This window comes from Glycine max, chromosome 18, assembly GCF_000004515.6.
Source record: "Glycine max cultivar Williams 82 chromosome 18, Glycine_max_v4.0, whole genome shotgun sequence".
Lineage (NCBI taxonomy): Eukaryota > Viridiplantae > Streptophyta > Magnoliopsida > Fabales > Fabaceae > Glycine > Glycine max.
This window is the reverse complement of record NC_038254.2, coordinates 25,407,177-25,434,252: the sequence shown is the minus strand read 5'-3', so window position 1 is coordinate 25,434,252 and position 27,076 is coordinate 25,407,177. Positions and strand designations below refer to the sequence as shown.

The following is a 27,076-nucleotide window of genomic DNA, read 5'->3' as shown; positions in this document are numbered from 1 at the left end:
CCCTACTAATCGAGCTTTCATCAAGAAGTACTGCGCCCCCAGGCAGGCCCAGGGCAAAACACCACAGCAGCATTGGGATGGCCGGTAGCAGGCAATAGACACACCGCCACCACCTCTAGAGTTCACCTCAGCTCATCCACAAAAAGGTTAGAGCGTTGCCTATGACACATGGCCGACCAATAGGCGACCAAGTCCAAAGCCAAAGGTAAGCAAAGTACTAGGTCCATGACCGACAAATCATTAGGCGTCCAGCTCAAGACGTTAAAGAAGCGCTACTAGGAGGCAACCTAGTAACTTTTAAATTTCTGCTTGCTATTTGATCACCTTTTGTTTCTCAAGTCTTATTGGGACACACCTAGTTGCTCATGATCCTAAGAATTTAAATAAAACGAGCACAAGCTTGGAAGGTAGTCATACCTCACAAAATATATGTATGCGTGTTTAGGTAGTGAAAAATACCTTAGATATGCATGTATGTAATTTAGGTAGCAAACAACTACCTCACAAAATATATATATGTATGTTTAGGTAGCAAGATACCTTAGATATGCATGTATGTAGCAAAAAGATACCTCACAAAATATATATATGTATGTTTAGGTAGCAAGATACCTTGGATATGCATGTATATAGCAAAAATACCTCACAAAAATATACACATGTTTAGGTAGCAAAATACCTCATGAAAAAAAAGGGGAAAAAAAAAACAAACGAGAAAAAGAAATGAACAAATGAAAAAAAAAAGAGAAAAAAGAAAAATAAGTTGTCTAGCTGAAAAACCAACATGCTTTTGAAAAGAGATGACTTCCAACTTTTCTTTGAAAAAATTCACTGATCATAACTAGTTTTTGAAAAATGTGTATACACCTGAAGGGTGAATGCTGTGAAAATTTTCCCGGACGCCCCAAATAGACTCGGATGAATGCACAAATGGATAAAAGAACATCTTTTGGAAACATTGGGTTGACTAAAATAGAGGAAATGAATCCTGAGCCCTAGCATCACATGACCATAAAAATTTGACGCTTGAGTGTCCGCATAGGTGCATGCATGACCAGTTTTGCATAAAATTTCCAAATCATCATTTTTGCATTTGTGTCATGGAAATAATGTGGGGCATCCCTTTTATCCTTGAACCAAACCAAACCCTGACATGTATCATGTCTAGCCATTCTACAAGCCTCGAGCCAAAATCCTGACTCACCATAAAACTCGACCCAGGGTGAGAATGTCAATCCTTACCCTCGGAAGCAAAAAAAGAAAAAGAAGGAAAATTTCCAATCAAAGAGAAAGCAAAAAGAAAAGAAAGGAAATTCCCAATCAAAGAATGGGAGAAAGTAAAAAAGGGAAGAAGAAGAAGGAAAGAAAGCTCCTGATCAAGGATCGAAAGAAAACAGAAGAAATGTGCAGAAAGGTCTTTGGACCGGACAATATCTGAACAATACAGAATTGTCACCAAATGAACGAAAAGAAGGAAAGGAAACCGTGACCTAAAGTGGTCTTCTCCCTTTAATTGCCAACCAAGATATTGTGTGCTAGCGACTTTTTCGCCCCGCACTAAACCAAAACAGAAAAGGAAAAAAGCCAGAAAAAGGGCCAAAAAAAGAAGAGGTCAAAAGCCAAAAAACCCACCAAAAGAACCCGTTTCCAAGGGAAGTCCTATTGATCCATGATCACGCATGTAATCTTTGATTTGATAGGAAATGATTTGTAAAATCAAGTCATGACATATCTATGGTTCGAAATTAGGATAAAACACTTACCTGTGCGAGATTGATACACTTTGAGTGGATTTCTTCTATTTTTGTCGAACCCAGTGTTTCCTCTAAATGGTCACTTAGAAACGAAATGCTAAACATCCAAAATCTCATTTATGGTTATGAGAAAATATCATCAGCATACTCTCCTTCCTCGGTAGACGCATTTTTTTCACTGAAAAAAGCATATGTTGCTCTAATCAGTTGGAATATTTGTCTCTTTACTAAAGCATGTTTGCATTTTAGTGGAGAAAACACCGAGACTTTTTCAAGTCTCACAAGTTATCCAGAACTACGTAGGTCTGAGTTCCTCATTTGAGGATACGTAGGAGCAAAAGCACTGCTTTTGTCGACCACACCGCTTTTTGTTACCATGACCCAAGAGCTGGTAGCCCGCGGAGACACCTTACGGTTATCCGCACCTCGTCATTCAGTGACCCCAAGTGTGATTGACGAGCAGAGGCCAATGTGGTCATCTGCACCCTTTCCGGAGATGTCAGCATCTTCCGGTGGAGACTTTTTCAAGTCTCACAAGTTATCAAGAACTACGTAGGTCTGAGTTCCTCATTGGAGGATACGTAGGAGCAAGAGCCTCGCTTTTGTCGGCCACCTTCACAAGATCTGTCATACTGACTTTTGAGTCACGCTGACGGGCGGAAATACCCGAGTGGTTATCCGTATAAACATTCTTTTTGCTATTTGTAAGACGAAAAGCCTGATAGCACGCAGAGAATAACGTCATCTTCTGCGCCCTTCGTCAATCGCGACCGACAAGCCCGTTGACACGCGGAGATTTACGTCATCTTCCGCGCTCACAAGATCTGTCATACTGACTTTTGAGTCACGCTGACGGGCGGAAATACCCGAGTGGTTATCCGTATAAACATTCTTTTTGCTATCTGTAAGACGAAAAGCCTGATAGCACGTGGAGACTAACGTCGTCTTCTGCGCCCTTCGTCAATCGCGGCCGACAAGCCCGTTGACACGCGGAGATTTACGTCATCTTCCGCGCTCACAAGATCTGTCATACTGACTTTTGAGTCACGCTGACGGGCGGAAATACTCGAGTGGTTATCCGTATAAACATTCTTTTTTCTATCTGTAAGACGAAAAGCCTGATAGCACGTAGAGACTAACGTCGTCTTCTGCGCCCTTCGTCAATCGCGGCCGACAAGCCCGTTGACACGCGGAGATTTACGTCATCTTCCGCGCTCACAAGATCTGTCATACTGACTTTTGAGTCACGCTGACGGGCGGAAATACCCGAGTGGTTATCCGTATAAATATTCTTTTTGCTATCTGTAAGACAAAAAGCCTGATAGCACGTAGAGACTAACATCGTCTTCTGCGCCCTTCGTCAATCGCGGACGACAAGCCCGTTGACACGCGGAGATTTACGTCATCTTCCGCGCTCACAAGATCTGTCATACTGACTTTTGAGTCACGCTGACGGGCGGAAATACCCGAGTGGTTATCCGTATAAACATTCTTTTTGCTATCTGTAAGACGAAAAGCCTGATAGCACGTGGAGACTAACGTCGTCTTCTGCGCCCTTCGTCAATCGCGGCCGACAAGCCCGTTGACACACGGAGATTTACGTCATCTTCCGCGCTCACAAGATCTGTCATACTGACTTTTGAGTCACGCTGACGGGCGGAAATACTCGAGTGGTTATCCGTATAAACATTCTTTTTTCTATCTGTAAGACGAAAAGCCTGATAGCACGTAGAGACTAACGTCGTCTTCTGCGCCCTTCGTCAATCGCGGCCGACAAGCCCGTTGACACGCGGAGATTTACATCATCTTCCGCGCTCACAAGATCTATCATACTGACTTTTGAGTCACGCTGACGGGCGGAAATACCAGAGTGGTTATCCGTATAAACATTCTTTTTGCTATCTGTAAGACGAAAAGCCTGATAGCACGCAGAGACTGACGTCGTCTTCTGCGCCCTTCGTCAATCGCGGCCGACAAGCCCGTTGTCACGCGGAGATTTACATCATATTCCGCGCTCACAAGATCTGTTATACTGACTTTTGAGTCACGCTGACGGGCGGAAATACCCGAGTGGTTATCCGTATAAACATTCTTTTTGCTATCTGTAAGACGAAAAGCCTGATAGCACGCAGAGACTAACGTCGTCTTCTACGCCCTTCGTCAATCGCGGCCGACAAGCCCGTTGACACGCGGAGATTTACGTCATCTTCCGCGCTCACAAGATCTGTCATACTGACTTTTGAGTCACGCTGACGGGCGGAAATACCCGAGTGGTTATCCGTATAAACATTCTTTTTTCTATCTGTAAGACGAAAAGCCTGATAGCACATAGAGACTAACGTCGTCTTCTGCGCCCTTCGTCAATCGCGGCCGACAAGCCCGTTGACACGCGAAGATTTACATCATCTTCCGCGCTCACAAGATCTGTCATACTGACTTTTGAGTCACGCTGACGGGCGGAAATACCCGAGTGGTTATCCGTATAAACATTCTTTTGCTATCTATATGACAGAACGCTTGATAGCATGCAGAGACTGACATCGTCTTCTGCACCCTTTGTTCCCCCGGGAACAACAAGTCATTTGCACGCGGAGATTTTATGGTCACCCGCGACTCTCGTCAACCGAGAGGAACGAAATTAGTGTCTTATCTTTACTTCCCTTTTATCTCCAATAAAAGACAAGTAAAGAGGGGTAACTGTCATACCCTAATTTCGTCCGGGGACCTTTGCTTGGTGGCATGCAACTTGTGTTTGGTCATTTTGAGGTGCTTGGCACCCATCATTAGGCAATTTGTGAAATTCCGTGACGTGCCGGAAATCAAAAGAAAATATTGATGCACAATCCGTAAGGTTCCGTGACACACTGGAAATCAAAAGGAAGCATCGTTGCACAAATAGTGAGGTGCCGTAACATTCCGTAAGTAAAAAAGGGGATGATTATGTAATCCGCAAGGTTCCGTAACATTACGGAAAGAAAACAAGTATCGTTACGAAATTCGTAAGTTTCCGTAACTTTACGAAAAAAGAATCACCAAAAAAAGGGCAGAGGGTGTATTTAGTAAAAATGGGGGTGCAAAAAGCAACCAGGCCCACTTGGGCCCTCCAGAAGATTCCTCCAGAAGGCTGTTGCTTCTAGTGGAAGCAACCTTGCTCGCCTGGGCGAGCTGGGTGGCAAGCTTCTCCCCCAATTTTCTATAAATAGGGGGAGAAGTGAGGTAGAAAACCCTTAGGCACTTCTCTCTCTCTCGAAATAGCTGAGGAAAATTAGTTCCGTGAAGAAAATCCAAGCCGAGGCGCTTCCGTAACGTTTCCGTGAGTGATTTCGCGAAGGTTTTCGACCGTTCTTCGACGTTCTTCATTCGTTCTTCATCGTTCTTCAGTCTTCAATGGGTAAGTACCTCAAACCAAGCTTTTCAATTCATTCTATGTACCCGTGGTGGTCCCCATTTGTTTCATGTATTTTTATTCTCATTTTCATTTACTTTCTGTACCCCCTTTTGACGTGCTTAAGCCATTTATTTAAGTCATTTTCTCACTTAATCTAAAAATAAAATAAATTTCCACCGATCGTTTGAATTGTATCATCCGTTAATTTTGGTAGAAATGAATTCCGACCGATCGGTCGTGCCGCAACCACGTTGGAAATAAAAAAAAAAGAGGTAAATAATAATATAATAATAAAAAAATACCTTTTAGTAAAATAAAGCGAAAAATCAATCGGACGTTTTCTCTTTGGGATTTCTCATTCTTAATTGAATTGACTAAATAACTAAAGTGAAACTAAGGCTAAAATCGACTCGCCTAGTCAAGCTCGTCCACAAAAATAGGATTTTGAAAGTTTATCATTTATGTTTCTTACTAAGTAAAATGGATCATTTTCAAGGTCCAACGCCTTAAAATGATCACCTTTCAAGTAAAAAAGAATCACTTGACTCACGCATAAAGAAAGAACTACGTAGGTCTTATTTCCTCATCACAATTGAGGAATACGTAGGAGCAAAGGGAAAACACCCTTGTCGACCACAAAAAGAGAAAAATATAAAAAAGGGGCATAAAAGATATAAGAACGTAAAGGGAACGTAAAAATCAAAGTCATGTTTGCACATTCGATTAAAGGCTGCCGTCCCTTGTGACGGACGTGTGGGGTGCTAACACCTTCCCCGTGCGTAAATACAACTCCCGAACCTTTCACTTAAAAGTTCGTAGATCGCGTCTTTTCCGGTTTTTCCGACGTTTTCCTCAAATAAATGTTGGTGGCGACTCCGCGCGTATTCCTTTCGTGAAACACGCATCCCACGAGTCACGCGTCGCCCTCCCGCCGAAGGGTAGGTTGCGACAATGCCCTTTTGCAGGCGAGCGAGGCTCGGCTCACGGGTGCGCTTTCCAAAGGAGGAAAGATGTGCGGAGTCACCACCAACGTTTATTTGTGGGAAACGTCGGAAAAACCCAAGGAAACCGGTCAAAATGAAAATTCTAAGTTCGGGAGTTGTATTTACGTTTGAGGAAGGTATTAACACCTCTCACGTTTGTTTCAAAGGATTGTGGAAATTGTATTACCTTAACTTTTATTTCTTTTTATTTTTTGAGGTCGACAAAAGCGGGGCTTTTGCTCCTATGTACCCTCCATCGAAGAGGAAATCAGACCTACGTAGTTCTTTAGAATTGTGGAAATTGTATTACCTTAACTTTTATTTCTTTTTATTTTTTGAGGTCGACAAAAGCGGGGCTTTTGCTCCTACGTACCCTCCATCGAAGAGGAAATCAGACCTACGTAGTTCTTTCTTAAGAGTGAATCAAGTGATTCTTTTTACTTGAAAAGTGATCATTTTAAGGCGTTGGACCTTAAAAATGATCCATTTACTTGATAAGGAAAACTGAAATGATAAACTTTCAAACCCCATTTAGTGACCTTTTCTGTGGACGAGCTTGACTAGGCGAGTTGATTCTAGCCTTAGTTTCACTCTAGTTATTAGTCAATTCGATTAAGAATGAGAAATTCCAAAGAGAAAACGTCCGATTGATTTTTCGCTTTATTTTACTAAAAGGTATTTTTTTATTATTATATTATTATTTTACCTCTTTTTTTATTTCCAACGTGGTTACGGCACGACCGAACGGTCGGAATTCATTTTTACAGAAATTAACGGATATTACAAATCAAATGATCGGTGGAAATTTATTTTATTTTTTGATTAGGGGATAAATGACTGAAGCACGTCAAAAGGGGGTATGGAAAGTAAATGAAAACGAGAATAAAAATACATGAAACAAAATTTGGACCACCACGGGTACATAGAATGAATTGAAAAGCTCGGTTTGAGGTACTTACCAATTGAGGACTAAAGAAAACGAAGAACGAACGATGAATGTCGAAGAACGGTTGAAAATCTTCGCGTAATTACTCACGGAAATGTTACGGAAACGTTACGGAAGCGCCTCGGCTTGGATTTTCTTCAAAGAAACAATTTTCCTCAGCAATTTCGAGAGAATAAGAAGTCCCAAGAAGGCTGAACCCCTTTCCTCTTCACACATTCCCCTATTTATAGCAAAATAGGGGAGGAGCTTGCCACCCAGCTCGCCCAGGCGAGCTCAGCTCGCCCAAGCAAGCAAGGTTGCTTCCTCCAGAAGCAACCGCCTTCTGGAGGAAGAAATTGGAAGGCCCAAGTGGGCCTGATTGCTATTTGTACCCCCCTTTTTACTAAATGCACCCCCTTCTACTTTTTTTGGTAATTCTTTTTCCGTAACGTTACGAAACTTTACGAATTTCGTAACGACACCTATTTTCTTTCCGTAAGGTTACAAATCCTCACGGATCATTTATTTACTCTTTTTTAGCTTTCGAAGAAGTTAGGGAAACTCACGGATTAAGCAAAAACACCTCCTTTTGGTTTTCGCCACATTACGAAATTTCACGGATCGCGTAAGCCTGCTTCCTTTTGATTTCCGGCATGTCTCGAGACTTCACATATTGTGAAACAAAGGATGCCAAGTATCTCAAAGCGGCCGATCAAAGGTTGCATATCATCAAGTAATAATCCCCGGACGAAATTAGGGTATGACAGTTGCCCGTCTTTACTTACCTTTTATCGGAGATAAGAGGAAAGCAAAGATAAGACACTGATTTCGTCCATCTTGCCCTTTCCGTGATTAGTCTATGACGACTCTCGTCTCTACTCCTTCTTTTTCTGCACAACACAAAACAAAATACAAACAACAACAAAAACAACAATATCATAATATACATATACACGTTTGGCAAAGGAATCAATCAGGAAAATAACAAAGATCACATTTCCCAGTCAAGAGGATCCGCACTTGACGATGAAAAACCCTGGAGAATGGAGGATTGCACTAGAGGGTCCTCACTAGTCAATCATGAAGTATGGCTCCAAACTCTTTGGGTGGAGGATGCATGAACGAAAACGCAATTCATGGGGCTCCGAATAAAAAAGGCGAGGATGGAGGATTGCACTAGAGAATCCTCACTAGTCAATCATGAATGACACTTCCTTAATCTTCTTTAAATTATTTTCTTCCTTCTCCTTCTCTTCGTCAACATCCTCCACCTAAGTACATTAAAAAATTAGATATTGAAATAAAATTGTAATTAAAAAAATACTACATAATTTAAAAGTTACATTTTAAATTACTTGTTTAGCTGTTATTCCTTATGGTTCGAGTAATAATAACGATAACAATTCAGCCTGAATTGTTTCAGATTAATTTTCTTTTTTGCATAAAACAAAGAGGGGAATGACTAACAATTTGAAAGTTGTACATTCAGGAACTAAAGAATTCAAAATAGCTAGTAATAAGAGGGATTTGTTTTTGGGATTTTCTGAGCACCAAGAGCGGCTACGCAAGAAGCTTGCACTTGAGGAGGGAAGGATGTTTGCAGATAATGAACAACTTTCTTAACTACTTGTCCTTCAGACTTTCCTGGTTCTTCTTGTTAATATGTACATCACAATAGTATAAGCTATGGCGTAAAAACATGGTCTATATTGACTTCTAAGATTGTTAGGGGTGAAAAAGACCATGTCCATAAGCCATAGCCTTATACTATTTATATTTACATATTACCAAAAGAAACAGTCAAATCTGAACGGCAAATAGTTAAGAAAGTTGTTCATTAGCTGCCAATATGCTTCCCTCCTCAAGTGCAAGCTTCTAGCGTACCCGCTATTGGTGCTCAGAAAATCCCAAAAACAAATCCCTCTTATTACTAGCTATTTTGAATTCTTTAGTTCCTGAATGTACAACCTTCAAATTGTTGCTCGTTCTCGTATTTGTTTTCTGCAAAAAAGAAAATTAATCTGAAACAATTCAGGCTGAATTGTTATCGTTATTATTACTCGAACCATAAGGAATAACAACTAAACAAGTAATTTAAAATGTAACTTTTAAATTATGTGGTATTTTTTTAATTACAATTTTACTTCAATATCTAATTTTGTTAATCTACTTAGGTCGTTTTTTAAATATAAATATGAATTTAAAGGTGATCTACTGATAATATAAAGTACTTGCTAATCATAAATTATGATACCTATCATTTTAAATTTTAACTTATTTTATAAATATTAATAAATTTATAATAAGACAATTTTTTAACATGTGCTGCAGTGATTCCTTTGACTTCACTATAATCTCCCTGGCATAATTAAGAATTAGAATTAGACCTGGGCTGCAGTGATTCATTTGACTTCACTATAATCTCCCTTCTCAAGCCTTTGATTGTCTATGTTAACTTCTTTGCCTCTGATACTGTTTAACTCTTCAACATGCCATTGTAGCAATTATTTTACCAGGCACATACATTTTTAATTACAATTCCTTTAATTTGTATAAGGATACAAAAATAAAACACGTGTAGCTGAATGGCAAATAAAAAATGAAGGAAGCATGAGACTGTCAAAATATTATGTTTATACATAATATGTTTATATATGATAGCATGAGACTGTCAAAATAAGTAAAAGAAGCATGTACTTTAATGTATTATTTTTTGAAATCATTAGGCCTTAGTCTTAGCTTGTTTTCATTGGGCTTTATGGCTACTGCATAAGGAATGAGACACAGTCATATGAGTTCTTTGTCTGATTTGACAGTAGAGGATATAAACATATATATGGGTGCTTTATTGTGATATTATTCAATATATCAGTTTTTTTTATGTTCTACCACTGCTATATCTAGTAGTATCTATTTTCATATCTAGGATGCCTTGAGGGTGTATTCTGATTTGGGGTTCAGCCGCAACTTGATGGACTTCATGGTTACCACTAAGGAGCCTGAATTTCTTAGAGATGTTGATGGGACGGAACATAGTTCTAATTCAGCTGAACAAGTATCTGGTAGCTCCAGCAGGTTTGGGAGTGGAAGATATTCCACATTTTAGGTCAGAGTGAGACTACTTCGAAACAGGATGGGGTTTCTGCTTCGAATTCGAAGAATTTTAATTCTGTTGCTGCTGAGCTTATCTGGTTTGAAGTTAATTGCTGAGACATTTGATTGGAGTGATGATGCCTAGGCTTGTGAACTTTCCTTGCTTGCAAAATGTGTAGATTTGTTGTTAGTGCATTATTTGTGGATTTCAGATTCATTTTTAGTAAGTTTTTGGATTGAAGGGCACATTGCTTCTTGGTTGAATAACATGTTTGTACATAGCTGAAATAAAATTTTCAATACTAGCACTACTGGTCCTTTTTTTTGCAATTCTGTTACCAGCTTTTGGTTTTTTGATCTGTCAATTTCTTGGCTTATTTTACGTAAGATTTTGAATTAATTTAAGACATGTTTCTTCGGAGATAATTAGGCATCAAACGTAAATACCTCTTACAGCATACATTCAGACCTTTTTTGTCGCCTTGTGAGAGATAAATACCTCTTCATATTTTTTTAAATTTGTAATAAAAGGTAGGTATTCTTCTATTTTAAACACTTTGACTATATTTCGTTTCTTCTTCTATCACATCATATAATTTATTATGTTTATATTTTTTAACCATGTATCTCAATATTTAATTAGATGTTAGGTGTTAAATAGGAGGTATGATGTCCACAAATTAATTATAATGCATAGTTGGTAATTTGTGATAACAACATCAGTATAAAGGTAATTTGTGATTGAACCATGAAATTCTAGCACCCAAATTTTGGAAAACAGCAAATAGTATCTGCATAGTTGGAAGATGAATTCACTAATCACCTGCACCGACTTTTCTTTTGTTTTACTAGTGAATAATCTGCGTATGCCATAAGTTTTGATTATTACTCTGTTGTTTTTAGTATTGTGCAGAAAACATGAGAAATCAATGTTTTAGTAATGATTTCAAATTACTTAAGAATTATCAATGTGCATGGATTATCAATAACATCATTGATAAAAACTCAATTTGTGCGAAGGCTGAAGCATGTTCTTAACAAACCATGAAAACAAGTTTTTCTAGGAATTCATACTTTAAGGCAATAACTGTTATTAGTGAGTGTCACAATTTTTTTTTCATTTATTATTTCTTCAATTTGGATGTTAAATTTGATGGTTGTGACTGCATGGTAAACTTACATTATATGCTGATTGGATGCTTTTGCTTTACTGGGGGTATTATGGCAGAACATTGTCATTAAATTGTTGATTGCTAGTATTGTATAATGATATACATTTGGCTGCCTTTTTCCACAAATTTTGACACCTGGTTATGTAGGCAAAGTTTGATATCGCAGAAGCTACGAAGATGAAGGCGAAGGTTATGTCAACAGTAGCGACGAGATGGCGGCAATTTAAGTCCACATTGACTAGCAAATTTGTGTTTGCTAAGACTGAAGGTCAACAAACACAGGATGTTGTGACAAAATATGGACTAGATCCTAAAGCGTGGAAACAATTTGAAGAAACCCGCCTGACACCTAACTGGGAGGTTAGTTGAATCTGTTTATGGTAACTTCAAATGAATATTTTTTTGCCAATTTGATTATTTTAATTTCAAAAAAATCTCCGCAATTATGTATGTCACATTACAGGGTATTAGGAAACGAGCACAATCAATTCAAAAACACAACGACTGCCCTCACGTACTTTCACGTGGGGGATATGATTTGCTTGAGAAGAAATTGTTAGACCAGAAACGAAAAAGGATACAAGAGGAAGCATTGTTGAGTGAAAATCCAGCAAGTGTTGATGAGCCCCCATCCCCAATAAAAAGGCATGTTAAGTGGAAGGTTGCTCGGACCAGGGCTGTTGGCAATATGACATCTGACTCCGCACAGGAAATTGCAGATAAAATAGTAAGTTCACCAATATGTTGCAATGTTCATATGTTTAAGTATTTTGTAATGAAAATGACTGCACGTTGTGTATTTTTGTGTCACTTGTTTTGTGTAGGACTCCTTAGAAGAGCAGGTAACGCAGGGTTCGTTTGTACCCCATGGTCGGCAAGACATACTGAACACTGCCATTGGCCGACCTGACCATGGGGGTCGCGTTCGGGCAGCAGGCTCAGGTGTGACTATTACTCAGTACTACGGAAGGGCATCAAGGACATGCAGCATCTCGTCCACGTCCATCAGCCAACAACAACTAGATGAAGTTGTTGCAAGGCTTAGGGAAGACATGACTGGCCAGATTAGGGAAGAATTGAGGACTCAAATTAAGGAAGAATTGAGGACTCAGCTAGAAGAGGAAAATAGAAGGAGCTTGGAAATAATGACCAATGCATTGAAAGAGGCTATTAAAAAAGAGTTGTCAAATAAAGGATCCCAAGAGGCACTCCAAATTCAGCCGGACATACAACAACTAGGTGCGCGTGTCAGCACACAGGGAAGTAATGTTGTTACCAATGCGCAGGCTTCACAAGAACATGATGCTGATGCCATACCATTGATGGGACTGTTTGTGCAGCGTAACGATGGTACACAAAGGTTTGTAGAAATATTACCTTACTTACAATTGAATCGGAGTTTTGTTTTTTCTTGCAGCTGTAATTGTTGGGTTTGGTTTGTGTTTTGTTCATGGTTTAGTTTGTGTTTTATATGCATTAAAACAAGCTTTGTTTATGGTTCATTTAAGGTTGGTGGCCATGGGGAAAATAATGGAGGGGGATTCAATCATACACACAGTGGCATATGCAGATGATGTTGTCAGGATAAGTGTAGAAACAGTTATTGATCCTGAGGCTGAGGTCCCCTATGCCACCTCAGAAATACAATATGTGAAGCAGGCCGTCTATACATTTGTAGCTTGGCCCACACACCTTGTGAAAGCTGTATTAGATGAGGTAACATGTTTGATTTGACATACGTAAAGTAAAACATTCATAGATTACAGTACAAATACTCACCCACTTTCATTAACCATGTAGCATCCACAAAGTATTCCACACAACGAGGATGCACATGTGCCGAAGCCGGCTAATGTGGACGCAGATGATCCGTTGCGTGGATTGATGAAGTACAGTTTCGATATTTACGACAAGCCACTTGAAATCAGCTTTGATGGGAGCTTTCTTGGAATTGTAGATGCATCTACATCGATATTCATCACATATTCAGATGTTACTGAAATAATAGCAGGAGACAAAAGTCTGAACATATCTGTCATACAATTATGGTTAATGTAAGTGAAATCCTTCATTTATTTATTCCTCATTCATTCTATATCATGATCCACTACAATACTTTCAAATCATGTGAATAGGTATATGCATGAGTGGAGTCAGATATTCAGTCAAGGTTTCATGTATGCATTCCTTGAGCCACAGTCGTTGGTTTGTTCAAAGGATAGATGCAGCGAATGCGAACAATATCTTGAAAGATGGCTTAAGGAATCTGACCGAGAGGTGTACATTGGACCTTACTTCCATCAGTAAGTGCTATTTAACAAACATACTTCAAATGATGTTTGGGTGTATACGTATCTAATGTGAATGACATGCAGGGCACATTGGCAACTCGTAATTTTGTGTCCTAGGCAACATGTTGTTGTTTGGTTCTGTTCTTTGCGTAGGAAACCTGATATGCATATCAAAGCTACAATTAATAGGTTATCTCATACCATATAACTTTTTGCAAGCCTTCTTTAATGGTCATTATTGATTGACATTTTGTTGTATATGCGTTGATGTGGTTTTTTAAAAGCAGTGTAATGAAAAAATTGAAGAAGACCTTGTCTCCTGAAACTAAGGCAGTTGCACCTAAGTGGATTGAAGTAAAGGTAAGTCAGCTATGTACCATGCGTTAGTGTTGTCTAGTTAAGTCATGAACTTATGTAATGTATACGATGTTCAAATGTTTTCCATATGTAGAGTCACGTTCAAACCGACTGTTATGAATGTGGATATTACATAATGCATTGGATCTGGAACATCATAACCAGCGACATAAAGAGTGATTGGTCCATGGTATGCATAAACTTCAGTACAATTGGAACTGAATTTTTATATTTGCAGTACTAACTTACAATTATGAATACTTGCAGTGGTTTGCTAATGACACACTGTTGGACATCGACATCATCACCACAATTCGAAAGAAATGGGCAACATTTTTTTTAAAGACAGCAATAAGTCAAAACGGCTAATGATGGCGTTGGAGTATTTTTTTTCCTGTATTTGAGACAATTGTTATGTTATTTGACACAGCGGCTATTTTATTTTCGGTCATGCTACTAATATTCTGTTCTTAGTATTACCTACTCAATTTCATATAATTGTAGTAATATATTGTCTTTACCCCCTTCTACTGCATTGCATCTGCATTTGATTACCACGGCAACAATTTAGTGCAGCTATAGTACCACCAAGCTTGCCACTGCAGCAGTTAAGTGAACAAATGAAGTGTTATTAACTAATAAGATTTCCTGCATGTTATTAACTAATAAGATTTCGTTACTGCTTTCAGCCCTTTGATGATGATTATCGTAGCCATCATGGGTGCCTTCATCCTTTCAGAAAAAATATATCTTGGAGGGTAAGTACTCAATACTCATATTCACTCCCAATGAACATATCTTGTTTTAGGCACAAAGAAAGAAGCTTAAACGTTTTAATTGACTCACTCTTGTAGCATAAACTAAAAGTTTGGTGTTTCTTACATAAAAGTTGAAACATGACAATCTTAAAAAGCTATAGTCATTAGAGCATGTTAGGAACTGGGCTGATTTAGAGGTTCAGCTCCTCCAGAGAAGAGAAGGAAAATTAGAGAAGTTCTAAGATAAGGAATTCCAGCTTTTTCTCTTATTAATCCTTCTGTTATTTACATAGTATTTATAAATCCTTAGAAAGGAATAATTTCCTTCTAGAATTGGTATAATCCTAGGAATATAACTAATTCTGTTATGGATGCTTTTTCCTCAGATACGCAGCATCAGCAGGAGGATTGTGGAAGATTGTCTGAGCTGGCAATTTCCTATAGATTCCTTAAGACAAAGTCCTTCAGATAAGTGGGCTTTTTGACCTTTCTTTTGAGTATTGTTTCTTTCTGCACCCCTGTGCTTGTGTGTTCACCTTCTATGTTTGCTGCTATGTCTATGCTGCCCTGCATTGAGGTTTCTCTGTTCATAACAGAGCTATAGCTTTGAAACAGTGGATTTATCTGCAGCTGATTTCAGGGGTCATTAGAGCTATTCTCATAGTAATGGGACTTCACTCTTTCAGGTTGAAGCTGTAGTATGTGTCATATATTGATCCAAACATTAACTATTACACCCTTGATTACTTATATAAATATATGGAACTTCATGAGACTTCACTCTTTCTGGTTTTTTTTTTGTTTTCATATATATATGTTTGTTGTATATAAATGTAGCTTTGTTTTTGAAATTTGAATGGCATAACAAAAATTTCGTCAGCAGGCAAAATACATCAACGACGGTCGTATACTAAATTCGTCTTTATATTGTTCTTTTCCAACAACGGCGGGTGCTACGGACACCGACGTTGATATGCTGGAAAACAACGTCGGGCCTTTCTAACCCGACGTTAAAATGGAAGCATACAACGACGTGTGTTAGGCTACCCGACGTTGATATGCTGGAAAACAACGTCGGGCCTTTCTAACCCGACGTTGAAATGGAAGCATACAACGACGTGTGTTAGGCTACCCGACGTTGAAATGGGACAAAACAACGACGTGTTTTGGCATACCCGTCGTTGAAATGGATCACAACAACGACGGGTTCTTTTCTAGCCACTGACGTTGTTTTTTTCCATTACAAAGACGGGTGCTAGTTGACCGATGTCGTTGTTGTCGACATACAACGACACCTGGAACAAAGACGGTGTTGGGCCCGTCGTAGATGCTGGTTTTCCACCGATGTAGAAGCTTGTTTTTGTGGTAGTGTTAATTGATCAAGCTGGTTTTGGTCATGTCCTAAAAATTCAACCAGTAGAGATCAATCATTACTTAATAACAACCTTATTGGAAAGATGGAGAATAAAGACACATATATTCCATTTTCCATACGAGGAAACCACAGTGATGGAGAAGTCGTCACTAGCATTAGTAGTGGTGATTTGGTTGCTTGGTGTGAACCTTTATTGGGTTCTATTCTTCCCATAGGCTTTGCATCGGGAAATATGATCAAGTTATCATGGATGAACAATGCATTCCAACAACTTCCTAATGATGCAAATGATGTTGCTTTTGCACAACATGCACAAGCTCATATTTTGTCATTCATAGGAGGTTTATTGATGCAGGATACATCAGGCTTTAGGGTTCATTTGATGTATTAATTGTTGTTGTAGGACTTAAGTAGTGTAAGCAATTACAATTAGGGTTTAGTTGTTTTGGCTTGCCTTTACTGAGCTTTAGATCATGGGATTAATTTTAAGCAGGAAAACATTGGAGGATGTATGTTTCTCCTCTTATCATGGGTGTGGGATTGGATCACATGTATTTCTCCATGCGTAGAAGAATACACAAATGATGAGGCTCACACAAGGTTAAGGTTTCCTCTTACGCGTAGGTGTGTCATCAACTAGATGATTCTATTAATTGTTTTCATTTTTTTTCTTCTCACAGGTATAACGAATGAATTGTGTTACATGATAGGTGGTCTCGTCCCATGAAAAAAAAACCACTCCTACCTATGCAATGCATATTATACACTACATGTTTGACCGGTTACGTCCAAATGAGGTTATTTGATTAATAAGACCTTTATTGTATTTTTTAAACCATTGTGATATGCTAATATAATTTTAATTGCAATTTTTATGGACTCCTTATCGAAATGTTGAGGTTTCTCTTGTAACTCGTGCTTTCGTACCTCTCATATGTTTTGCTACTATGGAATTGCATCAAGCAAACCAGGTCATGAGACAGTTTGACTTTCCTCAACATATTCCACTTGATCCATTAAATACTGATAAACTCCTCAAAGAAGACATGAAAGGAAGAACCGATAGATATTGGCCCCAATACCACCAAGAATGGATATGTGGAATGATCGTCACTATCCTATAACATGTTCACAATACATGCAATGGTATATACTGAGAACTATATGCCACATATCACCTCACGAGTTACCACCTAGTGAGGAAGTAAGTATACAATCTTATATAATATAAATTTATATTTTACTACTTAAAAATTGTATCCAATTATTCATAATGAGCCACAAGTAGAACCCAATTGTCAACCCGTTGGCTCTTTTGAATATATACCCCACCATCAATATGATGTTGGGCAATCTTTTTATCAACAACTGACCTCCTCAAGTTATATGCCCCAAAATCAATTTGTTGAGCAATCTACTTATTAACAAACTGACTTCTCCGGGAATAGGCCCAGTTCAAGTCAATAAGCATTTCAGCCAATGGGGTTTTCAACGTATACATCTTGATCTGCGTTTCATCAAGTTTCTTATACTTCTAATATTTTTCGTGGGCATTCAAATATGTTTGCCACATATTCCACAACACCACCGTCTGCATACAATCCAACATCATTAATGGATTGTTATCATCCCACATTACCTCCTCAGACGAGGAACAATGGTGATGATGAAGGCGATGGATATGAAGATAATAACAACAATGATGTTGGTAGTCTTTGGACCACTAATGACGGTGATGATACTACAACAAGGGAAACCCAGCCTGTAACATCCTGGAAATTTCTACCCGGAATTTTTGAAAACGATGTATTTTGAATGATTATATATATAAGTATTATTCAGTGTCTATGCCTATATGTTCTTGGTAGAAGTAGGAATAGTGGGGGCAAGATATGCGGGTTGGACTAATTAAGGGAGAGAAATCCATAACTGGGAGGTTATGGGTTAATTCCTAATTAATTAGTTAAAAATCATCGTTTTGCGTGCGACTTAAAATTTAACGAAACCAACCTCTGAACCACGCTCGGGGTTTTATTCTGAGCGTTTTGATATATATATTGCTTGCTTTCGAAAACTGGCCCCGACGGACGCAGAGAAACGCGAGAAACTGGAACCAGAGAAATGGCACGCAAACCGAGGTAGGATTTTTAGCGTTTCAAAGGTCAGATTTTCCTCACTTTTGTGACTGAGTATGGGTCACAGTCAAAAGGGAAAGTGGGCCCTTCTTGCTCCACTCAAATGGAGACATGTGGCATAGCTTGAATAAAATAATAGAAAAAAAGAGAAAACCCTTCTTTTAAAACCAAAAAGCAACTCTCTCTCTCTTCACTCAGCCCCACAAAATTTCAGACAGCTCTCCCTCTCTCTCACGCAGCCTTCTTCTTCTTTTCTCCCATCCACCATTGTTGCCCAACAAAGCTTCAACCTTTGGTGCTCAATTCTGCTCCAAATCGCGAAAGGAGAGCATTTTCGGAGTCGTGAAGTGCGTGGCTACGAGTGGGACTTCGAAAATTCAGGTTTGGGTGGACTTCTTTCCCTCTTGATTTTCGTGGGTATGGGGTTTTGGGAGATATTATGGGTAGTCTTGCTAGGTTTCTGCTGTGTGATGATTATTTGTGAAGACATTTGTTGAAAGCTTGTTGAAATTGCCATGTTTGGATGAGTTAGACATACCCATTCTGTTTTAGGGTTTTAGTGATGATGTTTGTGATGTTTATATGCTGAGATTCCTTATGGAAAACTGTTAGAGGTGAAGGGTAGAGTTAACTTAGGGTTAGAAAGTGAGAATGTGGTGTTATGAGTGGAAAAAGAGTGAGGCTTTGAGAGTTGGAAGGCTAAGTCTGAATTCTGTGGTAAATGGAGGTTAAAGTGAGTTAATACTAGCTTGAAATTTCATTTAGGACTTGGGAAAAAGCTTGGACTGTGCTAGAGAGAAAAACAAATGATCAAAGTGAATAAAGAGCCATTTCTAGGGCAAAATTGGGTGTTGAAGAGTCAAATTTTGATTCGGTGAGATTTTAGGTGTAAATCCAGTTTGAACAAGTCTAAATAGATGTTATGGACTGGGGTGAGGTGAGAGTTTGCTTCAAATTTACCTCATTCTAAATTTCACTTTTCAAACCTTGAAAATCCATTAAAATGAGGGGTTTTGGACACCTAGATTTTGTGTTGCTGTGGTTTGAAGCTTGACTTTGGTTTAGACATGATTGATACATGATTTGGGACTTGTAGGATTTGATTTGGGCAAGATTGGATGAGGGGAAGTGTGGTTTTCGAAATATGCTCTTTGTGCAGATTTTGCTGTAAAATTGTGCAGCAGAATTTTGCACAAGTGCAGAAAAATCCATGTATTTGCTGGTTGTGGAAAGAGTAATGCATAATGCGTTTTGGATGTTTGTAGTAGATCCCAACGGTCATAATGTAGGCTTATGTACTATAGACTTCCAGTAAAAATTTGGAGTCGATCCAACGGTTAGCGAATTGGATCGAAGGAATTGTTACTGGGGTCTTTAAGTGAGAAAAGCTGTGATTTGGTTGGTGTTTTGGCAGAGTTTTCTGCCTTTGCTCTGTTTTGCTTGGCTGTGATAGCTTGTGCGGTTTGAATGCTGTTTTGCTTGGATGTTGTGGAAGCTTGGGAGGATTGATGGGGACCCGGTGTTGAGATAAACGAGGATATGGGCTACGTGGGAGTACGTGAGCTCAGTTGGAGGTGGGCAACAGGGGATGGTGGGTTTATGCGCGCATTGTGGATGTGGAAAACTTGTTGTGCACCATCGCCCGACCGCCACCTAGTACCACATGTGATGGGTACCCCATAATCCTACAAGCTTGAGATGAGGAAGTGTTGAAGGGTGAAACTTCCTGCTTTTATTGTTGACCACAGAGTGGTACCTGGAGATATGTCGCGGGGGTCAGGAGACCTTGGGGACGTCAGGTGGGGTGCTATTGCCCAAAACCAAGCTTGACCAATCCCGACCCAACCCGGGCATAGTCGGTCAGTGAGAACCTGTGATGTACCTAAACAGGCGAGCTCCTGGCAGTCAACAGATAAAAGGAACAAAGACCACAAAGCAAGGAGGCTTGTGGTGGCTGGCCAGCTGTGAAACTTGAGTGATATGTGGGTTGTGGCCTCTGGTAATCGATTACCAAGGGTGGGTAATCGATTACAAGGCTTAAAATTGAAGACAGGAGGCTAAGATGGTCTCTGGTAATCGATTACCAGGGGATGTAATCGATTACCAGGCTTGAAAACGAAGTCAGGAAGCTAAGGGAGCCTCTGGTAATCGATTACCAGCCTGTGTAATCGATTACACAGAGGGATGGGTCACTGGTAATCGATTACCAGGTATGTGTAATCGATTACACAGTGCATTTTTGCATATTTCATGTCCTGAGGCTGTGTAATTCAAGTTTAGCCTCTGGTAATCGATTACCAAGGCTGTGTAATCGATTACCAGAGATGGAAAGCCTTAAAATACCCCTTTTACTTGCATGTAGTGGTTATGAGACAAATTGTGTGTAGCGCAGTTAGATTCTTGTGAAAGAGTCTACCCCTTTCTCTTCTTCCTTGTAGATCGTGATGGCGGCGCAGCTAATCCGTGATCGAGTAGAGATGGAGTGTCTAGAGGGAGCTTGGGAGACTCTCGAAGGCAACACGAGGTGCCGATTTCGGGGCACCATTCGATTCACGGCTACTTCTTTGGTGCATCCAGATGAACCTGCACGGACGCTTCAGCGCACTATGGAGTGGATACTACCCACGCCTACACCATATCGTCTAGTGGAGCCCGTTCAAGTGATCGAGGTAACGTCATCCGAGGAAGACCCTGAGGAGGACCTGGAGGAGCTACCTCCTGAGCCTGCTGTGGATGCCCTTGACTTTCTAGAGGGTGATGAGGATCCACTTCTTGAGGTGGATTCTCCCGAGGAAGTCATGTCGGCATCTGAGGCAGACTCTACGGAGGATAGTGGCCCGAGGGAGATGGCGATCAGCGGAGGCTCTTCATCCTAGTGGACAGCTTTTTGGATTAGTTTTGTATACTTTTTGAGGGTGGGTGTATCTAGGACTGACTGTTAGGTTTACTCTTTTGTTTTTGTATGGGTAGGCCTGATGTATAGGAATTTGATGATTGTATACATGTGGCTGAAGCCACCACTATGGACACCTTTGCTCTGGATGACACTATATATTTTGTAAAACTCCCATATTTTGGACAACTTTAAATGATGAATGCATTTATAATCGATCTTGTTATTTGAAAAGAAAGCATTAGCAACTTTATTTGTAAAAGAGTTTATCGACCGTATTTTATTCTTTTATCTTCATGTGACGACCTAAAGTAATGGCTGGTACATTCTTCCTTTTGAAACAGCAAAATAATTTAGAGAATTATGAGCGGTAAGAAAGAAATGACTCCGAATAGAGTTGTGAACTGGCCATTCAGGACTTTATAGTGAGGATTTTCCTTCTAAACCTAGTTATGGTGAAAAGAGAAAGAAATGAAAAAGAAAAAGAAGAAAAAAAAAATTTACCATGGTTTTTGTTATTTAAATTATTTCTATTAAACCAGTCATTAATTTAGGGACGCCACACATCCAACTCAACATGATCGTAGACGAAGGCAATAACAAGCGGAACCAACTCAACAACAAGAAGAAGGAAGACCAAGACGCCACACGCGACAACCTACATGTGGAACATCAGCCCACAAGTAATTTTTTAATATATGTAATGTGTATTTGTTTTTCTTATTTTTATGAAAAATTTCAAGTATTTTATATTTGCTAGCCAAAACTTATTAAAAGAAATTAAAAACAAGTGTTACCTACTTAAAACATTTTTTATTAAAAAACAAAATTGTGTTCAAATACACAATTTCTTAAATAATTTATAAAAAAAACAAAATCATGTTAAAATATACAATTTCTTAAATAATTAAAAAAATTGTGTTCAAATACAAGATTTATAAAATAACTAAAAAAACATGTTGAAATCATATGTTGATATACGATTTTAACTTTTAATAATAAAAAAACAAAAAAAACTGAAATCCTATGATAATATAGGATTTCAGTGTAAAAGTTTTCTACAAAGCAAAATCGTGGTTTGAAGCACGATTTCTTTAAAGTAAAATCGTACTTCAAAGCATAATTTACATATTTTTGTAATTTTTAAAAAATTTACCTATTATGATAAAAAAAATTAAAAATTATACCATAATGGTGCAAGAGCCACATTTTTTTCTTTTTGAATTAGCGAGTTGCACGTAATATATTATTTTATTTTGAAAAAAGAGATGAACAACTCACGTAACATTTTTTATAAATTTAAACACGACATAGTACTGTAATTCTTCATGAAACTTAATTTCAGATATATGGAAAAAATAACATCATTTTAGATGATATATTTTAAAATAATTTCATTTTTATAATTTATTTGTAATTTCTCCGAATTCCGACGGTAGTAAAAAACACCCGAAACAGCCATAATCACTGGATTAAAAAACTAGAAATATAAACTTAATCACAACTAAAAGCAAGCCAAGGGAAGAATCAATAGAAATTAAAAAATGCAGGCAATCATTTATGCTTCAATGAATATGCCAAAAACCATGGTAAGACCTGAGGCAGAACCAAAGAACTTTATTAGGCAGCGAAAATTTAGCACATAAATCAATAATGATATATAGTTTTTTTCACAATAACAATGATATATAGTTAATTAATTTTTCTTGTATAAACTAGTTTATCTATCAACCAAAAAGAAATTTAAAACCTAACACCTAAATGAAAAAACCTAATCAATTAACGTATTTGAAACTGTACCAAAAATTAGATAACTAAAAGAAATTAATGTATAATTGCTAAAGTTATATAGCAAATGAAATAATTAGTGTTGTTATATTTTTTTGTTGAAAATTAGTGTGGTTATAATTTATAAAAGAAAATGAACAATTTATATAACAATTTTCTAAATATTTATATAGCAATTAACATATAAGTAAAAATAATTAACATAACATGACATAATTATAGATAAAATTAATATAAATAATTAAAAACAAATATAACAATTAGCATATACTTTATCTATCTACCTAATGAATAAAACAGTTGTCCCCCGTACAGGCTATATATATATATATATATATATATATATATATATATATATATATATATATATATATATATATGTTTGAATTTTAATATGATTTCAAAATCTATTCTTATATAAGGACTTGTTTACTATTGGACTTATTTACTCACATGTCCAACTAAAATTATTCACTTTTCAACGACTGTTTTAAAAATCACAGGTAAAAATCATCTCTTCACGTCACTTTTGTGTTACTGTTGGACTTGTTTGCATTGGTCTGATGCATGGGACTGTTCTAGGGAAGTAAACATGTAATATCATAATATATGTTGAAGAGATTGTTTTTAGAATTCGCAAAACTATCAATACAGATTTAAAAACAAAAATAACTATCAATCCAACTATTAATATTATTGTAACAACTAAATTGGGGGAGGGCACAGCCATAACGTGGTTCCGGCCCTGTAAGACCATATCATTCAAAAGCCATCTAAACAACAAAAATAGAAACCCTTCATATGAGGTGTTAACCAAGAACATGATTTAAATTTTATGATGTCCTTTACATACTTCCTCGCCTTTGAAGATAATGTTATTTTTTGCGCCACCATATAAGCAACACAGACAAACCACACAAACCATGGTAATTAAGACCATATCTTATTTCTTCGACAACAAATTTAGTAGAGGCTCAAGCGAAACCAACACCAACAAGATTAACAATTCGAAAGATTCCTACTAAGGTAGTGTAGTAATTCATCGATATATTTTTCTTGTCTGACAGTATTGACAAATAAATCCTTCACCTCTTTAATCTTCTCCCTGTAGACCCTTCCTTCATCCTCAACCATAACCAACCTTATTGAGTTAGCGATCGCGTCACTCGTGATCGACCCATCACGTTCGTCCCGAGGAACCGAATACCCCATCTTCTTCTCTTCCAACACTCTTGCGTTCAACCCTTGGTCTGCAAGAAATGCTAACAAAATCAGAGGTTTCTCGTTCTGAACAGCCTCCACTACAGAGGTCCAACCAGAATGAGTCAAAAACCCACCAACTGCTACGTGGCTCAGTATCTTCAACTGTGGTGCCCAACTGGTGCACACTATTCCACGCCCTTTGGTTCGCTCTTCGAACCCTTCTGGTAACCGTAACACATCTGGGTCCCATGGCCCACGTTGAACCCTAAGCACCCAGAAAAACCGAGTCTTTGATTCCTCCAAACCTAGAGCTATCTGTGTCACTTCATCTTGACTTGGTTTTGCTTCGCTTCCAAAGGCCACGTACACCACACTCCCGCATGGTTGCTTGTCTAACCAATCCTTCATCCACTGCCACGTGGTGATGTTATCCTCGTCTCCCTCAAACTCTCTGTTGATGAGTTGACCCACAGGAAGAACCGGTTTCTGATAAATGTTCTCCAACACTTGAAACCACTCTGGTTCGAACTCGGTACACCCTCTAATCACTACAATATCACAGTTCTTGATAACCGCACCAAAACGGTACATGTCAGAAATTCCGGAGTCATTATCGGAGACGGCGTCAGAGTTTCTCATCATCTCGAAGTATCGATATGCCACGGTAGTCGGAAAAGAGATCCACGGCGGAGTAACGGTGAAACCTTTGAGTTTTGTCCGGACGGGATCTTCACCCATGAGAACTGAAGGAGGACCAAGGAAGCCCATACACGGTGGAGTACAAATGCTGTAAAAGGCGCTCTTTATACCAAGTTTAGAAGCCACAGTACCTGCCCAGAAGGGAATTAAGTCGTAGAAGAGCCAATCAACTTTGGAAGATTCGAGAAAACGGGTCAAGGGTTCTTCCAAATCGTCGTAGGCTTTTTTGAGATACTGAACGACGTCGTAGGGAACATCAGTGGTGGCTTCTGCGTTTTCTGGAAGTTTGTCCACTTTGGGCAGTGGAAGCTTCACAAATTTGATGAATGAAGCCAGGTTTGGGGACAGTTTGGGGAGACGCTCTATGTTTCTTGGGGTGGACACGAAACTGATATTGTGACCCTTTTGAGCAATGAGTTTGGCCAGTTCAAGGTTTGGGATTAAGTGTCCGAAGGCTAGCCATGGAAACATTACAATGTGAAGCTTTTCTTCGGTTCTAGCCATTTCAGAACAAGCTCTAGGATTAGAAACTTAACAAAGAGCTAAAAGAAAGTGTACGTCCACACGTTCTGTTTATTTCATTTGCTCCTTTTTATAATGCATTATCTCTTGTCACGGTCAATTCGGGGATACATCAATGAGGGACAATTTTTGTTTAAAATGTATTATTTGGAAGTAAAATTTAAATTAATAATTTATAATTTGTTATGACTTTTATTTTTTTCATTAAAGTCATAAAATATTTTATGACTTTAATTTTTTTTTAAATATGATTTTAAAGTTGTAAGATTTTTTTATTTTAATTACTTAATGAATTAATGTATCTTTTACTTTTTTTAGTTTTATTTAATATTTTTTATATTTATTTGATATGATTTTATTTAATATTTTTATATTATTTTATTTAATATATTTTCTATATTTTTTATTATTGTTAAGGATTATTATTTGTTTTGTAAATTAAAAAAATAATGTAAAAGTCTTGAATTTAAATAAAAATATTAAAGTGCATTACATATTTGTTTAACACAAAATATTAAAATATTTTGTTACAAAATTAATTTTATTATATAAATTATTTTAATATTAACAATAGAAAATAATTTAATAATAAAAATAACATAATACATTAACATAAAAACATAAAATGAACCGTACAAATTAAACATAAATATAAAACTAAAAAGTAAAAATAAGATTAGTCATCAATTTATTTGTATGGACGCTGACATTTCTTATGTTTATCATTGGCTTTTTAGGATCAGATATATAATATAGATCCAAATATAAAAAATATTAAATAAATTCATATAAAAATATTAAATAAAACTAAAAAAATAAAATACACATTAATTTATTAAATAATTAATATAAAAACTATTTATAATTTTAAAATAAAAAATTACAGTCATAAATTAATTTACGGCTTCAATAAAAAATTGAAGTTTTACTACTTTATAGTAAAAAAAAATTAAAATTAATGACTTTAAAGTCATAAATAAAATAAATTAAAAACCTTATTATTTTAAAGTCATATTAATAAAATAGAAGTCGTAAAATTTTATACTCCAATACAAAAAAGAGAATAGAAGACGTAAAAAATGTTATGAGTTTCAATTTAAAAGTCATATTTATTTCGATTTACTCCTTTTGCATATTAATTTGAAATTTACCCTCAAATTTTAAATTTAAAAAAAAAATTGCCCCTCATTGGTCGTTTCCGTCAATTCGTTGAAAAAATGGTAGTTGAAATATATGACGATAATATTACATTTTTTTAATATTGTCATCATAAATAAAAATAAAAATAAAAGATGATATTAAGTTGTGATTTCTAAACAGTAGTGTTATTGATATTACATTTCGCGCGGTACCAATAAGCATGAATAAAGGTTAATTATGAAAATGGACATATTTTTAAAAAATTATCATAGTAGGTATTTTTAAAAAAATTATGAAAATAAATAAATCATATTTTAATATACGATTTCACAGTAAAGATAACAAGTCAGAGTGATGCTCTATTAAGCATTTTTTTCATTCACCCTATTGAAAATCATGTTTTGATCTATTTTGACTGGGTTTTCCGATTTTTGTCTAATTTGTCAGTTATTTGATCAGTTTTTCCTTAGGGCGGTTCTACGCTGTATTTGAACTGTTGCATGATCCATTCCCTGATTTTCTAATCTAATCAGTTGGTTACAGGTCAATTTTCAAAACAGAGAAAAGAAAGAGTGAAAACCGAAGGGAAATGAAAATATT

General features: G+C 37.4%; 1 protein-coding gene and 1 pseudogene across 1 annotated transcript; one reads left to right on the top strand and one right to left on the bottom strand.

The window, feature by feature from the left end:
* LOC113000181 (2-oxoisovalerate dehydrogenase subunit alpha 2, mitochondrial-like) overlaps positions 1-10,156 on the top strand; it is a 156,365-nt pseudogene extending 146,209 nt beyond the window's left edge.
* A 13,364-nt stretch (positions 10,157-23,520) lies between these two features.
* LOC100793699 (UDP-glycosyltransferase 91A1) lies at positions 23,521-25,399 on the bottom strand. The gene has a single exon (XM_003551261.5). The coding sequence runs from the start codon at positions 25,316-25,318 to the stop codon at positions 23,912-23,914; it is 1,407 nt and encodes a 468-aa protein (XP_003551309.1). The 5' UTR covers positions 25,319-25,399; the 3' UTR covers positions 23,521-23,911.
* Positions 25,400-27,076: the final 1,677 nt, after the last annotated feature.

Excerpts from the sequence above, each read along its gene's own strand:
- LOC100793699 (XM_003551261.5), bottom strand. The coding sequence starts at position 25,318 with ATGGCTAGAACCGAAGAAAAGCTTCACATTGTAATGTTTCCATGGCTA.